Source organism: Pezoporus flaviventris, unplaced genomic scaffold, assembly GCF_033815535.1.
Source record: "Pezoporus flaviventris isolate CSIRO_AGI_PZ_B2104156 unplaced genomic scaffold, CSIRO_AGI_Pfla_v1 ptg000007l, whole genome shotgun sequence".
Taxonomy (NCBI): domain Eukaryota; kingdom Metazoa; phylum Chordata; class Aves; order Psittaciformes; family Psittacidae; genus Pezoporus; species Pezoporus flaviventris.
Window position 1 is genome coordinate 44,000,363 of NW_026892555.1, and position 16,958 is coordinate 44,017,320.

A 16,958-nucleotide genomic window follows, 5' to 3' on the forward strand; every position below is an offset into this window, starting at 1 on the left:
TGTAATTGCACTAGTATTCTAATATTCCATTAAAATAATTTCAAATGGGAATACACTGAACTACTGTGATATTCTGTAAGCTTTATTTTATTAAGGTGGTTCTAGCCTCCTTAATGAAATAAAGGTACTATATGTTTCAGAAACAGGGCTGTACTTGAACACTGCTGTTTCTTCATCCTTGGTTTATGTTCACCTTATGTTCATCTCATGTTCATCTCTTTAACTGTTATTTTTTTGTTTTTCTTTTTTTTTTTAATAATAGTTGCTTGTAAGAATGTGCAAGGCAGGCTTAGTGTCAAGATTATGCTGCGTATTTTGCATTAAAGTTATTTCTAAACAGAACATTTCAGATAAGAAGCAAAAACCTGAGTATCATAGCTATAAAAGTAACCCTAAACATTTAGAAGTATTCAATGAAAATGAATGTGATGCTGTAATAACCCAACACTTTATAAAATTAAAACTATAATAATTGTAGTCATTTCTCTGTGTGAAAATGAAAAGTCTCCCATACAATGTTAATAAAAAATGTCATTATTATTATTGTTATTTATCATGTTATTGGAAAGACAGAGTCAAAGAAATGGAAGTAAGCAACCAAAACTTTGAACGTGAGAGAAAGACATTCTTTTCCAAGGATATCTCAATAAGCATCACACAGACTTTGTTTTGTGCTTTGCACTGATTGTCTTGTAGCTGCACAGTCATTTTCAAGTCATTAGCTTAATTAAACTAACTTTGCTTATGATTAGCTTTATAAATACAGTAACAAATAGTTGAAAAAGATCTGTAAGCTTTTTATGAAGCACGAAACATGTATTTTTAAGAAAAACTAAATTTCAGTCATTGAATGGTGGCTTTTCAAGGAGCTAACTTTTAAATAGTTTTGGCCAGTGGTAAGAGATGGAAAGACTGTCCCCTTGTGGATAGGAATATGAGGAAAGTGACTCACTGACAGCTGCAGTAACCTTGAGCATTTACAGTTTCATTAAGATATTAGCTAGAATCCTGCCTTGTGTATTGCTCATAAATCAACATTCAAATGTACAAAATACTTTGGAGAGCCCGTTAATTTTAAATAAACAGAGGGCAAAGACTGAGCTAATGTAGCATCATTGCTAATACCATCATTCCAGGCTGCCACCTAAATCTAACTGCTGCAGGCAGCTGCAGTGTTGCCCTCATTTGAAGAAAGCTATTCTGTGACGAATAGCTTCAGAGCAGAGAATGGGTGAGGGCTCTACAACAAAGACAAAGTCTTGCGGTAGATCTAGAAATCAACGTGCTGCCCACTTGCACGTGTCTGCCAAACCTGTGCTACAGCATCCATCTACAGTACGTAGCACCAGCCTTATCCTCGCTCCTACAGTTACACAGAGGGATCAGAGCAGAACTGATGCACAGCTGGCTGAAGGCACCCCTCCATTGCTGCAGATTGTCCCTAAATGTTATAGATTCCCCATACGCATCATCGCCTCCAATCCATGAGAACTACCAGAAGATGCACCCCATCATCACTCAGATCTGGGATAACTTCAAATGGTAATGATAATTTCAAGGGTAACTTCAAATTTCTGCATGGGGAAGCAGAACTTCACAGGGCTGCTGAGATGGCAGGGGATGTTTCTCATAGGAAGTGTTCTGGATTATGAAGTCCAATCCTTCCCCATTGCAGGGGGTTACAGACTCCCTGACAAATTCATCTTGTTCTGCCTTTATTAAGAATTTTCTCACAATTACTTCAATTCTAGGAATTTTCTGAAATATCACTAGAAACCTCACAATGTTTAGCTTGGCCATATTCATGGTCAGTGTACAGCTATTCATGCTATTAACTTTTTGTTTAAGCAGCCTGTTTTACCTCCTTATCATTTAATCTCTGACAGAGAGTAACCATATTCCCTCCTAGCCTTTGCTTTGTTAAATGAAACAAGCTACATGCCTGCAGTTTTACTGTACAGGACAGGCTTCCCAAATGATTTGATAAAGCGTCAACTGCAATGTCCTGTAGGGTCAGCTTCTCCCATCAACAGGCATTCAAGAATGTATCCAGTCCCATCAAGGCACAGCCTTTCTCTGTCCCTAATGGAAACACTTTGACTGACACCTTCTTCAGTAGTATCGGGTTTTTTACACAGCCACATCTCAGAGGTCACTCCTTAAAGAACCAGCTAACTCAGCAGCTGATTTTGTCGGTCATTTCTTACTGGCTATTTTCCAGCTTGTAACAGAAATTCTTATTGTTCTAGCAATTAAGAAAACTGCAGTGATTGAGGAACAAGTTGTTGTCACCCTTTGAAGATCTCTTACCACAAAGTCCTAAGGTTTGTGGCTAACCAGTCCAGCTCTGGCAAGTCAAGGCAGGTTGGTGTGTGGTTCAGAGTGGGGTGATAGGGAGATAAGCCTGAAATAATACTTGTCCTTTGATAAGAGAATATCCTGAGTTGTGCTAGGTAGAACTCACAAGTTGTCCTCCACAAAAAGTGAGTATGTTACATCAACTGCTCTGTGCTGCATGAGTTGATTGAGGAATTGCTTGAAGGGTTGAAGATGAAAATGTCAAAAACCTTTGGGGAGTCATTACAGGCCTAGATAGACACAAATATTTCTAAATGCCTATAAGCACTTTTAATTCAAATATATCCCCTTCCCAAATTTATGACAGTGGAAGAGCTCGATGTGCGCATTGGCAAATGCCCGAAGGCTGTATAACTTGGACAGTGTGGGTTCTGGTAAAAACATCCAGCTGTTCATGCAACAAGCCTACACTGGATATACATTGTTTGTATGTTATGGGTAATGGTGACTGTCAAATGAGAACAAATCAGAAGTGAAAAAGGGGAAATTCTTAAAACCTATTTCCTCTGTCTCTAACATTAGGAAATAATGAGAAACCAGAATGTTTGTTTCTGTACTTCACAGGGGGAAGTGTTATGGGGGTTGTGAAAGTTCCCCCTTTCCCCCTCGGTGATGGAGCTTCATGAAAAAAGAGTGCATAGTTGCATAATTTCACAATCCTAATTCAGGACAGCAGATGAGGCACAGCGCATGGAAGCCTGCACAGGATCTGTAAGAGGTCTAACACGGCTCTGCTGCACAGTCTGCAGTGGGGATGGACTCAAGTGTCTGTCACCTGAAGTGTCTGTCACCAAACCATAGCCGTTGGTAGCTGAGGGAGAGGGAAGGTGAAGTGTGGAGATGATTGGGAAGCTCAGTCCAGGGGTATCAGCACAACGGGCCTGGCCCCGGTGGCAGCTCTGGGACTGGGGCAAGCCACAGCACCGCCGTCTTACAGCACAGCATTAACCCCACACTGACCGTTTTGGTCTCGGTTATTACCTTTTTAGCAAACATGGGAATTAAATAATTTCGAGCTTGGCCAGTTTTGTATTTTCTGTAACGTGAACAGATTTCTGGTTGCCGTAACGACAGCAACATGCAGCCAGATAGCAAACCCAAAAGCAGACACATGCTTTATTCTTCCAAGCCGGTTTAAAAGCCGACTGAGGCCCGCGCCCCCACGCCCCGCAGCTCCGCACGCCACAGCGGCATCCGCCGCTCCCGGCGGCCCGGCCCACCTATGCCGGGCGGCGGTTGGCGGCCCCGCAATCGCCAGCGGAGATGGCGCGCGGCTCCCTCGCCCACACACCCGCAAGCGGGGGCGGTGCCCGCAACCTCTCAGCGGGCGGCCCCAGCCCCGCCCAGAATCGGCTTGGCCTCGGCCGGCCCGGCCCGGTCCGGTAGCCACTCGGGGCTCTCCATGGCGGGGCAGTGGCAGGGCGGTGCGGGGCAGCTGTCGCAGCCGCTGCTGGTGAAAATCGTGATGGCCGGGGAGTCCTGCGTGGGGAAGACCTCCATCGTGCGGAGGTACACGGAGCCCAGCTCGCCGCCCGCCGGCGCCCCCACCTCCTCCTACTTGGCCACGATCGGTGAGTGACCGCGGGCCGGCGACGGCGTCAGGATTACCGGCTCTGCCGGCGCTCTCCCGCGTCCCTTGGTGCCCGCCAGCCCGCCGCACGGCCCAGCAGCCCCGCCGTGTGGCTGTGGGCACGGCAGCGCTCGCTGTCGCCCTGAGGGGCTGGCGTGTGTCCCAGCGGGCCAGCGGACGCCTGGGCGCCCGCCTCGCACCCGCCCTCTGAGTAGCCGTTCCCTCCCCGGGAGCGCCTCACGGCCGCGGGCCCTTTCAAACAGAGCCTGCCCGGCGCTGACTGTGTCCGAGGTGTCAGATCTCCCTCTTATCTATCGCATGTGTCCAGCCACGTCTAGCGGAGTAAACCTTTGTAGAGGTTTGACAGCGTGTCAGGAAAGATGTCATCCTGGCTCCAGAACCGTTCTGTGCAGGCTGTTGGTCTGGGGCATTCGGAACCTACTCTTAAACTTACGGCAACAACTTGTTTCTTACTTCTTACTGCCTACAACTCCAGACAGAGGCCCTGTTGCTATACACCAGTCTGGGTGCAGAGGATACGTTATCTACTTTAGAGGGTTGCTAGACATCAGTAAAATGACCAGTTCCTTCATCTTTCATACCAGAAAAGGATTTAACTTTGTGCTGATAATTTTAAGGTTATAAAATCAAGATACATTCTACTGTAGATAGTCATGTAAGTGATTATTAAAGCAGGTCCGTTGCTGTGATGGACATCACTAACTCTGCCAGACCAAGGTGGTTTTGCTGCCCTGCTGTGCTGCCTCCCGGGCACTTCTGCAGGTGGGGAATGATGGGGAGCCCCCATTGTCACGGTGTGACAGCCCCGTGGTGCCCTGGGGAATGGCAAGTTGACTATCCATATGGTGAAAACATATAATGTGGGTGCACTGCTTTGATTTGCTGTGGAGATTTCATAGAATCATAGAATCACCTAGGTTGGAAAAGACCTTTGAGATCATGAAGTCCAGCCATTGCCCCAGGACTGCAAAAGACCACCGCTAAACCTTATCACTTAGGGCCTCATCTACATGGGTTTTGAACACTTCCAGGGATGGTGTTTTCCTCAATTTCTGGTTGGGAAATTTTCAGTTTTAGAAGTTTCTGTGTCTGTAAGAGTTTTTTGTTTTTTTTTTTTCTGTGCTCTTGAAGAGGAAGTTAAAGTATGCACAAGAAATTGTGTGTTTTTGCATTTGGAATATGCATGGTCCTGTTTTTTTATTTTTCAGTGTGAGATGAGTTGGTAAATAACAGGTAGTAGTTGGTCCAGGGAATACTTACTGTAAGTAAGGTGACTTGACCTACTCACATTAGAACGGCTGAACTTAAACCACTTTGTATTTTCTTACCCACTCTTGCAAAGCAGCTCTGAAACCAACACAAACAAAAAATGAAGAACTCTACTAGCATTACAGTAATGAAATTGATCCTTACAACAGGCAACTTGTTACCAGGCTTAGCAAGGAGTCCCAAAGAATTGCCATGAAAATAAATATCAGCTTTGTTGATGTGTTTCATATTGGAATATAGATTTCTGACCATGAAGTTATTATTTTGAGACACAATTTCATTTACTCTTAATTCAGTCCACTGCAGAGTCAAAAACTCTTGTATGGTGGTGATATTAAAAATACATTTTCCAATTTGTGGGTTGAAATAGTTTAAGTTTGGATAGAAGAGCTTTGTGACAGTTATGGACTTAATAATATTACTAATTTTATTACTGTTCCTGAATCCTGTTCTCATGAGATTTAAAACTTTTTAAACAAATGTTTAACTGAAATGTAAATTTATCATATATATGTGGTATTTGTAACCTGATGTGATTTTAAAGTTATTTCTGAAGTATCGTGTTCTATTTAATTCCCTCTGAGGAGGTATATTAGAGCTTAAACTTTTGAAACAAATGGGAGTGTGAGTGGTGGCTTACAAAAGAGTAATATTGGAAGTGGAAGTTTCTTTTTCATGAAGACAGCTACAACTGAGAGCATGGCTTTTTGGTCGTGGCTCAGAACGGTGTAAAGGAAATGCAATAGTTTTTCTGTTCATGATGTCTTCTCCCTTTGTGTTGACACCATCAAACCAAATAACTGATTTCATCTGGACGCCTTTTTATTTCGTACAAGCTCAGTCATATGATCTCTATCTGTCATGCAGCCTATTCATGCAGTTCATCTGATGCTAATTGATTTTTCACCCTACCTGTCCAGCTGAAATGGTGATTTGAGTAGAGGAAAGATTATCTAGGCTGTTCAGTCTTTCAGCCATCTGAGTTCCCTGACAAAATCATGTGCCTTCCTTAGTGGCAAAGGGCGGTAGGCACAGAAGTTAAAAGGTTTTTGGAAGTCTCATTTCTGTCTCATCATGAATCAGTTTTGTGTTACTGGGAAAAATACGAGCGTTATTGCGGGGGGGGGGGGGGGGGGGGGGAACCCAAACCCAAACCCAAACCCAAACCCAAACCCAAACCCAAGCAAACATTTTGTAATAGGCTTCTGTAGTGGTGGACTTTTATAAAATAATGTATTTTGTAGTTAGTTTAAAAAAAAAGAAAAGCCTCCACAGTAAATTTTCATTGAAAGCTCCTTACGCAGCACTTAAACACTCAAGGCTGTGTGCCCTTCCTCCTTTGCAATTATGCAGTTTGAGTAAATTATAAGTAGATATAGTTTTCTAATAAAACTTACATGCATCAGAAGTCAAATGCATTGTATTATGAATAGACTATAAAGAATAAATGTTTTTGTTTAAACAATGGCATTGCGTATAAAGCCATAGAGAATGTTTATGACACACACCCCCACCCCCCACCCCCCCCATTTGTATGCGAGTGAGCAGGACTGTGATCTGCCAGGATGCGAGGTGGTTATTTTACTGTATTACAGTGGGGTCCCACAACATTCATGTTTTCTGAGAGAAACATTTCTGTAGAGGTGCGAGTCCTCCCAAATCTGTCATAGTTGGAAGTGCTACAACTCCCACTTCAGGATTTAAAAAAAATGAAAATATTATTTTGATTATTTTTTTCCCTAAAAAAAAAAATTACTCAAAAAATATATATTTATTCAGAACAAGATTCCCTGATACTCACTTTAGAAGGAAATAAAGTAGAGTTAATCAATAAAAATTATTCCAGTTGACAGTAAACATGTCCTGTTGGGTTAACAACATTAGTAGTAGTCTGCATCTTAATTTTATTTGTTGTTTTTTTTTTACAAGGCTGTTTTTTTTTTGTCACTCTTACTTTCTTAGCAAGCTATCTGAAGCCGTGAATTGCTTTTTTTCACCACAACAGTAATTATCAGTACTCCTGACTGCTTAGATGCCATTGTGCTTCAGATATGCTTTGGCATATGCAGGAGGATTCAAGTAATGCACCAATAGCTAGTAAGCATTAAGTACAGGTAGGCCTCACACGGTGGAAACTCGACCCGCAACATCTCTCTGGGCACTTGTCTAGCTCAGGTGCAGGAGTGATACCAACTGCTTCCTTCCTTGTAGAGTTGAAGACTGTCCTGGTTTCGGCTGTGTGACAGTAAATAGGCTAGGTAGAACTACACCTGCGCATGTACCCCTCTCTGTTCATGCTGTCACTTTTGCATCCTGCCAAGCTGCTCAAACTCACATTTTCACTGGATAAACATAGTGGGTTTTTTGGGCCTTTTATGTCAGTAACTTGCCAGCTGTACTGGGATGAAAAGCATGTTGTAATTTTCTAGGCCTTCTCGAAGGACTTTTGCAGCTGGCCAAATACTATTTTATAGATATTGAGGAAAGAGAGGGGCAATTCACAGCTGAATTCCCCTGTGACTGACTGTTTTGGTACTTTTTAGGTGCACTAGTCCTAATATGGGTATATTTATTGTTTGGAATATAAATAAAGGAAATTAATCTTGTGGCTTTAAGACTTGGAAATAACAATTAGAATTTGAACTTATACCCGTCTTACCACTGTTTGGTTTTATCTGACAGCTTAAAAGAAGCAAGTACAAGCTGTTGCAGTCAAATAACATGTCAAGAGCAATAATCAATGCTTGCTTTGTTATGTTGATCATGTTGTGTAATACATGGGCTTAAAAGCATCTGAAATCTGTGAGCTGTCTTTGGCATTATATTTCTAATTTTTCTTTTCTGTCTTTCCAATTTGCTAAGTTTGCTGGAAATTTCATATAAAGACATGAACAATTCATGCATGCAGAACATATTGACTTCTGTTTTTCACTAACATTCATTGGCCTTTTAGGTCAATAAATTTTGAAGTTGACTTAAGAAGTCAATAAGCCTGATTTTAATTTAGATTAAGTTTTAGTCTGATTCAGCACTCTGCTTCCCTTTTTATAAATAAAAAAAGCTTATAGCAATTTATTATTAAAATGTATGTCAACTAAGAACTGTTTCCTATAGGTCTGGGAATCCCTGGATGGATTGTAACTTTTTACTATATTCCCAATGCACCATTTGAAAGTGACATTTCAGCCTCCCAGTGCATACTCTGTCTCTCTCAACTGCTTTAATGTCAATTGTAGGAAGTGATACAGATAATTAAACAAACCATGTGAATTTCAGGAGCAAATGTTTCCATCACATTAGAGTTCCACTTTACGTGAGCAAATTTGACTTAAATTACATTTCCATCTGACATTATTAATTCCATCAAGGAAGCTTTGTTTAATATTAATTACAGATATCAATTAATATTATTTCATCTTTCCATTGGAGCTTCAATAAAAAATCATCAAGTGAAGGACATGATCATCATAATAATTTTAAAAATCCACCTAAACTCTTTTACCACATACACACAAAAATATTAATAGCATTGGAATCATGCATGTGAGAGTGTACTTGCCAAAGTTTTGTGCACAATACATCTGTCAGTAAAAAGGAAGGGAGCATTTCCTCTACTGCAGTTTTGGTTTACTGCCATGGATGCTTTCCTTTGATGAAGTAATTTGGCAGACAGATTGTTACAGAAATTAGTACAATGGTATTAATTTACAATTTTTGTGCCTTTTCAGTCTGTTTAGTTCTTTCAAATGGCATTGCTACTGGTGAAAAGCCACTCTGAAGTCATGTTAAGGAGTTGTATTTTGACCTTAGGGAATTTTGACTGTGCAGTACGGGGAGCAATTCCAATGTCACCTTCACTTAATATACTTGACAAAAATAGCCTTATTGTTGGAAGGAAAAAAATTGAGCAGAGAAATTATCAAATATGATTTCAAATTTCAGCAATAAAATAATTGGGGAAAAAATGGTTAACTGTGAGAAAATGTGTCAGTCTAAGGCAGCAGCTGATGGCTGGAAGATTCCAATACTAAGATTAGACCTTCAACAAATCATAAATCCAGGTATCATCTACCACATTTGGAGTACCAGCACTCTAAATTATGAGGAAAGTATCTTTGAGGAAAGATCTGTAGTGTACGTAGAGACAACATTCTGCACCAATTTCAAGTGCTAATGCTTGATTTTAGCACTAGATCTGGGATATACAGTGATTAAGGCTGTAGAGACAATCCTCTTCATTTTGAATGAAATCCAGTGTGTGTTTGACTTTACATTGAACTAGTACAGCTAATTCCTACTTCTGTTCATGTAATTCTAGATTTTTTTATTTTTATTTTTTTTTCTTTTAGGGATTTGGAAGTAAGGCCAGAAAAATGGTGCTGTACATATAACAGTTTTGTAAGCATTTCTACCTCCCCATTCATAGCTGCCACACTGTCATGATGAAACTGGAAACAACTGAAATCATCAATATTTTTGTCCAGTACTATTGTGTATAGGCCATGAAACTGCTGTTGTGTCACTTGCCTATTCATAGAAATACCTACCTGTAGTTTCAGAGAATCTGCACCTTTGCTTTGGCCTGCCCCTCCATTGCTTTGTATTGGCATTGCTTTGCGTTGTATTTGTGTAATGTATTGGCACATATCTGTTTTCACCATTGAGTAATTCCCTTTTACAGCTTGAATTTTGAATGTCTATGGTTGGCTAGTTATTCTGTTTGATATAATTCCTTCTCACTTTCTGTTCAAAATTGCATGATAACTAGAGCTAAGAAACACTCTTCAAAGGGAATCCATGTTGTTACGAGAAATGTTACAGATTTTCTTTTTCTTCTAGGCATTGATTTTAAAGTAAAGGCAGTAACGTTTAATGATACAAGAGTGAAACTTCAAATATGGTAAGTTTTAATATATATTACAAATGAGAGCCAACTAAATTACATTACAGCATGAAAAATCTCATCTGCTTTTAATTGTGTATCTTCCTAAAGTGCAGCTGTTCCTACTAGGTCATTTTAAGATTAGAATTTGGCCTAGGGGAACAAATCTTTTGCAGTAACTAATGTAAGTTAATAAGAGGGTTGTCGTCAGGTTGCTTTAACAATAAAACTTGCAGCATACAAGCAATGAATATCTACGATCCATACTAAGCATATTTAATTGTGTAGGAATACTGAGGGAAGTGACAATGCAAGAAAATTTTACATTTCATTACCCATCAAATGCATGTTTGAAAGGGTCACCAAGAGAAAGTTAGTAAGATTAATCTTTGGGAACCTGCACTCTGTTTTTTGGTTTTGAAGTTTTTCTGAGAGCTATGTAGGGCTACTGACAGCCATCTCTCCAGGCATCCAATACTGAAGGTTATTTATATTCACCAGTATTTAACTTCTCAAGAAGTAACTCTGTACATTAATTATCTGACCAGTATTAGATCTGCAGTTTTTCCATCTCAGGTTTTAATATCAATGGCTTGGAGACTTGTTTACAGCTTTCTTAAGGCACAGTTCTGTGTAGGAATCTCTGCATCCCTGTACTTTATGTCTTTTTCAAAAAATCTGACTTCTGTCTAAACCAGCTTACTGTCTTTGTCACAGTTTACAAAGGGTTTGTCAGATTGTGGGATGTCATCTGACTCCTGCAGTGCTTGTACTTGAGATTTTTTTTTAAATCACCTGAGTAGTACTGATCTTAATGATTATGTATATGAAGAAGCGGTGATGTTACACTCAGTCTTCAACCTCTGGTTTACCTTCCCTAGTAGGGCTGTAGTATTCAGAATAAATTTCCAGGGTATTTCTTTCACTGCTCCGTCTGCCACCCAGATTCTCTCTCATCCTTATCTTGTTCCTTTCATGTCAGGGGATGCCACTCAGAATCTGGAGGATGCTCCTTAAAATGATTTTTCTTGGGAGTTCTGCAGTTTGATCATCCTTGTTTTTCTGTGTTTTTTTTGTGTGTGTGTGATATCTTACAATTTCTTTCAGGGATACGGCTGGCCAGGAACGATTCCATACACTTAGTACTAGCTATTTTCGTGGCGCACAAGGCTTTGTTCTAGTATATGACATCACAAATTTGGACAGTTTTCACAGTATAACAAGCTGGATGAGAGACATACATGAGGTAAATATGTCTAACAGTGGTTCATCTCTTATGGAAGATGGTTAATGAGTTACTGCAGTTAATGTTTTAAATGACTGCACGAGATCTATTCTTGTCCTTTGAGCTGCATGTTTCTAACCAGAATTTCTTACATTTAACTCAGCGCACAATATAACAGTAAGATTACTGTTATCTGGAACTGGAATACAGTGTATCTGATCCAGGAGAAGCCTGTGTTGATGCAGGAGTGTTTTCTGAAGTACTTTTAAATAAAACATAGCTTCCAATCTGGTTTTGCACATATAGAGTTATGGTGCTTTAATCACTGGTGTGAATCACAGAATCATAGAACAGTTTGGGCTGGAAACAACTTTGAGATCATCTAGTTCCAAACCCCCTGCCATGGGCATGGACACCTCCCACTAGACCAGGTTGCTCACGACCCTGTCCAACCCAAGATTTTACTTTGCTTCCATGTTAGAATTCCATATCACAGCTAGTTATTTCCCTTTCCTAATGTCATTACTTTAGTGGAGTTACCTCATCCGAGGAATCAAAAGAAACAAATCAAACATCCTCTTTGTCCCTTCTGGATATTGCTTTTGAGAGGATGGTTTCAAGAGTGAAGAACTGGAGGAAGAAAGAGAAAATTCTGTTTTGGTGGCAGTGAACTGTTTGTAGCTCAGCTGCTTGTGCTACTGCAACCGGAAACATGTTTTCATGTGATGTAGGAAGTGATTCAGCAGCACATGGCTACCAGATGGGTCATATGTTCCCACCTACCTTCCTGCTCCTGGCTTCCATGTGCTGCTTCTGGAGCTTGTTGGAGCCCTCTGAGGTTCACTGTAACTTTATAGCATGGTAAGAAACTAACAGTTTATATAGTTTTATGCTCCATCAGTGAGTTTAAGAGGTTCACAGAAAGGTTTAACAGTTATCAGAGTTGTCCTGAGTTAAACAGGTAGGAGCAGGAGGGCCAGCAGAAGAACATGTGCAAACAATGTGAGGAAGGAACCAGGAAGGGAGGAGTGGGCAGGCCCTTAGACACTGGATTGTTCAGCTGTCTGTAACCCTGTACCCTGAGTCTTCATTGCTAGGTCTCTTTTGATGTTTTCTCTGTTAGGTAGAGGCAGGTCAGTTTCAGAATAGAATAATTCATCTGGAAAGGACCTACAGGGTTCACCTGGTCCAGCTGCCTGACCACTTCAGGGCTGAACGAAAGTTAAAGCATATTCTTAAGAGCTTTGTCTAAATGACTCTTAAACACTAACAGGCATAGGACATTGACCTCCTCTCTAGGAAGCCTGTTCCAGTGTTTGACCATGCTCCTGGTAAATAAGTGTTTCTTAATGTCTAGTCAAAACCTCCCCTGATGCTCCTTTGAGCCATACCCACGTGTCCTGTCACTGGATACGAGGGAAAAGAGATCAGTACCTCCTTTTACACTTCCCCTCCTTGGGAAGCCATAGAGAGCAATGTGGTTGCCCTGAGCAGTAGTCTCAAAGTTTGTAGTTAGCATGCTTGTATAAGTTGGTATGCTTGTGAACGAATCCAAGCAAGGTAGTGTTCTCTTTTGATTAAAATCAAGTAAACAGTCAGGCAGCTTTTTGTAATGCTCTGTGAATGGGTAGGAATATGACATGACTGATAGGAGAGTTTGTCTTGGGAAAGCAGGCACAAAGTAAAACCATAAAAAACTTTATTTTTTCTCTTCACAGCTTCAGTATACAGATGAATTAATGCATTACACATGTTCATATATCTGATAATACATGCATTGGATATCTTATGCTCTTGGTAAAATATTACATTTATGTTACCTCAGTATTAAGACCATTACTATGGTGACCTAGTACATCATTGTTCTTCACCTTAAACCCACCTTAAAAGTTTTAGTGACAAACAGAGCCTAAGGTCAGTAATGTGTTACAAAGGAGGTGTGATGCTACAGTATTCTTAGTGGCTTTTCTGCACACACTTCAAGCTAACATGTGTTTTGTTACTTCTTTAAGAAAAGTGTGTACCCTCCTCCTGTTAAGCAAACCAGCAAAAGTCACAACTAGATATGCAACTTTTTGTACATTTTCATGGTTAGCTAACATTTAATTTGACACGCACTATGACAGCAGGTTTACTGCTATCGAAAGCTGAAAAAGGAGATTATCCACATATATCCATTTTTTATATATATAGCTTAAATATGCATATATCTGTGTATATAAATGTATATATAAAATACTGATCTGTCTTCACACTGTCCAGAGGGGTCATTTTTTCCTGTCATCTCTGATTAGGTCAACAGATTGATCTAGTGGGCTACAGTGCACAACCATAAGCACAAAGAAAGTATCAGGACTGTCAGGCTAGGGTGGAGGGAAGGATGGGACTAGCTTTTGCAACCACCATACAGCCTTAGATCTGCTTAAGTCAATCAGGAAATTGCACCTGCACAAGCCTGCTTTCCCTTTGTGACACTTAAAAGCTTTTGTGTAAACATACTCAAGCTGTTAATATTTATACTGTTCAATTGTGACCCCTGAAGGTACTTTGTTAGTTTAAATATTTTAAAATGGGAAAATACTCAATTTAAAACCGTTTCTGGGAATGTAAATTGCATGATTGATTGTACCAATCTCAAAACTAGCAATTAGTGAGTTTTGTAATAGAGCTAGATAATAATAAAAAATTTAATTCAGTCCTAGTGGGATATCAATTTCTGAAGTGTCTTGGAGAAAAATATATGGGGCAATTCATTGCAAAAGAAGTGTTTTTAAGCAATAGCTGTTAAAACACAGGGCATTTCATGAAAATTAATTACTTACCGGAGGTTGGTGACATTCCTGCATTTGCTTTGGTCTGTGAATGCAAGCCAGTATTTAATACCCAACAAATGCCTAGTATTAAACTGGCTGTTGCTACAGCACCCTTTAAAATATGGGAACATAGAAAAATATGAATAAAATTTTAAAAGAGAAAAGGCTGCAGGTTTTATTAAACACCAGACTAATAGGTAATGTAAAGCTTGCATCTGAGCCAATCAAACAGGATTTTTTGAGACAATTCAGTTATTACATTATGGTCCCACTTTTTTTGATTCTTTGTACGTAGAGATTTTAAGCAGGAAGTTTATTAAAATCCTGTCAGTGTGCTGAGCTGTTTTTACATGTTGAAATTAACAATCTAAGCAATTTAGCATTCCTGAAAAATCCACTGACTTTATAAAAACTGGTCAGACAGTGCTTTTACAATCAGATTACCAGTAATGTTGTCATTGTATTTCCATTATTTTAAGTGTGAAATACAGCAACTTTCCTATTAAGAATTAATTATTGTTGAAGGAAGTTTGAGACACAAATATGCTGTCATATCTGTATTGCTGTAAAATTTGTATTCAGAACTAGGGGAGACTGAGAAACATGACTGTGCTTAAGAAGCTTACTAGACAAATGCACTCACAGTTTAATATCTTAGGACATTATTGGCAAATCCAGTACAGGTATACTGGATTTGTAATGCACTCATTAAAAGCATGATAACTGCAGGAAATTTACGTTACTGAAACCATTCCTTATTTGTTGGATTGGGGGTCATGTCCAGTTTAAGGTGCTCCTCTTGTTGATACAGCTTTTAGCTATTGTATTCAGCTGTTCTGAAAGGCTCATTTTGCTTGGCCTTTAGAAATTAAAAACTGCGTAGCAAATTCATTTGCAGAAAACAATTCTTTCTGGGATGTTTTGAACAATATTCCAGCCAACATATTGGCAAAAAGTTTCTCACAACAGAGTGGTCAAATGCTCAAACAGGTGCCATGAGAAGATCTGGAGATACTTAAAACTTGATTCAACAGGGCCTTAAGCAACCTGACCTGACTTTGAAATTGGCCTGTCTTTGGGCAGAGGGTAAGACCAGATGACTTCCAGAATTCTTTGCCAACCCAAATCACTCCATGATTCATGCATTGCATCTGAGTTTCCAAAAACTTTTTTACAGGGATAGTAGGTTCTAGTCTTCTTTTAAAACATTGGACTGGTTTTCATTGTGCTAGTCTCCTGCTGTGGCCATGAATGTGACATTACCAGTTTCCAACAATTATCTCCACACTGGAAATTCTCCGCTAGCGCAGAATTTTCTCTTGCAGTAGTGAGTCTTAGTTGACATAACTTAGTGTTCTTGGAATAGAATCATAGAATCATAGAATGGTTAGGGTTGGAAAGGACTTTAAGATCACCTAGTTCCAACCCCCCTGCCATGGGCAGGGACTCCTCACACTAGACAATGTCACCCAAGGCTCTGTCCAACCTGGTGCTGAACACTGCCAGGGATGAAGCATTCACAGCTTCCTTGGAGCAATTCATTCCAGTGTCTCACCACCCTCACAGTAAAGATCTTCTTCCTTATATCCAGTCTAGACTTCCCCTGTTTAAGTTTTAGCCCTTTATCCTTTGTCCTATCACTACAGTCCCTCATAGAATCCCTCCCCAGCATCCTTATAAGCCCCCTTCAGGTACTGGAAGGCTGCTATGAATATATTAGTTTTCTTTTTGTACTACCTGGGCAAGTGACATTTCAAGTAGGATAAAAAAGTGTCGATGTGTTGGGTCGCTGCTGTTTTTTGCATAGTGCCTTTTCTGATTCTGTTCATTTGATGCATCTGAGAGCTGAGATACTGGACTGTCTCTCAGAGTTTCTGTATCATACTTAAATAAAAGCAACACAGCAAATTGCTTTACAACTGTAAATTAGTTTGACTTCAAAATCTTCTGAGTTTTTCTTCCTCAGATGGGAAAGCTTGATGTCAAAAGGATCAAATTTTTCCAGTTCATAGATAGGTTTGTTGTTATGGTTCTGATAAGAACTGAAAATTATTGTTCTTATCACTTTACTAAGTTGGTTTATCTCTAATCCCAGATTGGTTTCAGGATAAATTGGTTTACATTTAGTCATGTCTATGTTTGCTAATAGATAAACAAATCCTTTAATTTGTTTATTTCCACTGAACTACTGGAAACAAGGCATTTGTCACTGAAGTCATGCAGTGGCACTTAGAAAAATACATGGAAAGCAACATGTAAGTGAGTCATAATATGAATGTTACTGGTGATGCTGTCAAAGAGATTATGAAGACAATGTATTCCTAACAAATTACTCTTCATTAATACAAAAGATATGTTTCTAGTGTCATCGTCTAGTAAGTAGGAAGAAGAAACTTCCAGCTTTATGGCCTTCCCCAGCTCTGCCCTCATCTTGCTCTATGACTATGTGTATCTTTTTCAGATCTGAAAAATTATATTAATGCTGCATTTCTTCTTCAAATGCAAGCTAATTATTACCTTAGTGTATGTATCAGGTATGGGTTCTTGATCTCACTGTTTGGACCTCCAAACAAACTTCTGTTCCCTTTTCAAACTGTAATAATTGTGTGTCAAAGTCATGAGGCCTTCACAGCTATGCCCTGGAAATTTGGTGGCGGGAAAAAGTGGTGATTCTTTAAGATCTATTTCTAGATAGATGGCTTTATAGAACAAGGAGTCTGGATGAGCTGATAATTATGGTCAGTTTGCTGCAGTGGAGGTTGAGGCCAGCCATTCACAGTAGAGTGTGCTTGCCATTTAAAAAGTGAAGGGATAGTTTCT

At 39.8% G+C, this 16,958-nt stretch overlaps 1 protein-coding gene across 3 annotated transcripts in view; it reads left to right on the forward strand.

The window, feature by feature from the left end:
- The first annotated feature begins 3,714 nt into the window (after nt 1-3,714).
- The window catches only part of LOC133266882 (ras-related protein Rab-10-like), a 31,667-nt gene continuing 18,423 nt past the window's right edge, over nt 3,715-16,958 (forward strand). For all 3 annotated transcript variants that reach the window (XM_061448579.1, XM_061448581.1, XM_061448580.1), the window contains exons 1-3: nt 3,715-3,929; nt 10,058-10,118; nt 11,208-11,346. In XM_061448579.1, coding sequence (XP_061304563.1) covers nt 3,761-3,929; nt 10,058-10,118; nt 11,208-11,346 — 369 coding nt within the window. In that variant the 5' untranslated portion in view covers nt 3,715-3,760. The remainder of the gene's footprint in view (nt 3,930-10,057; nt 10,119-11,207; nt 11,347-16,958) is intronic.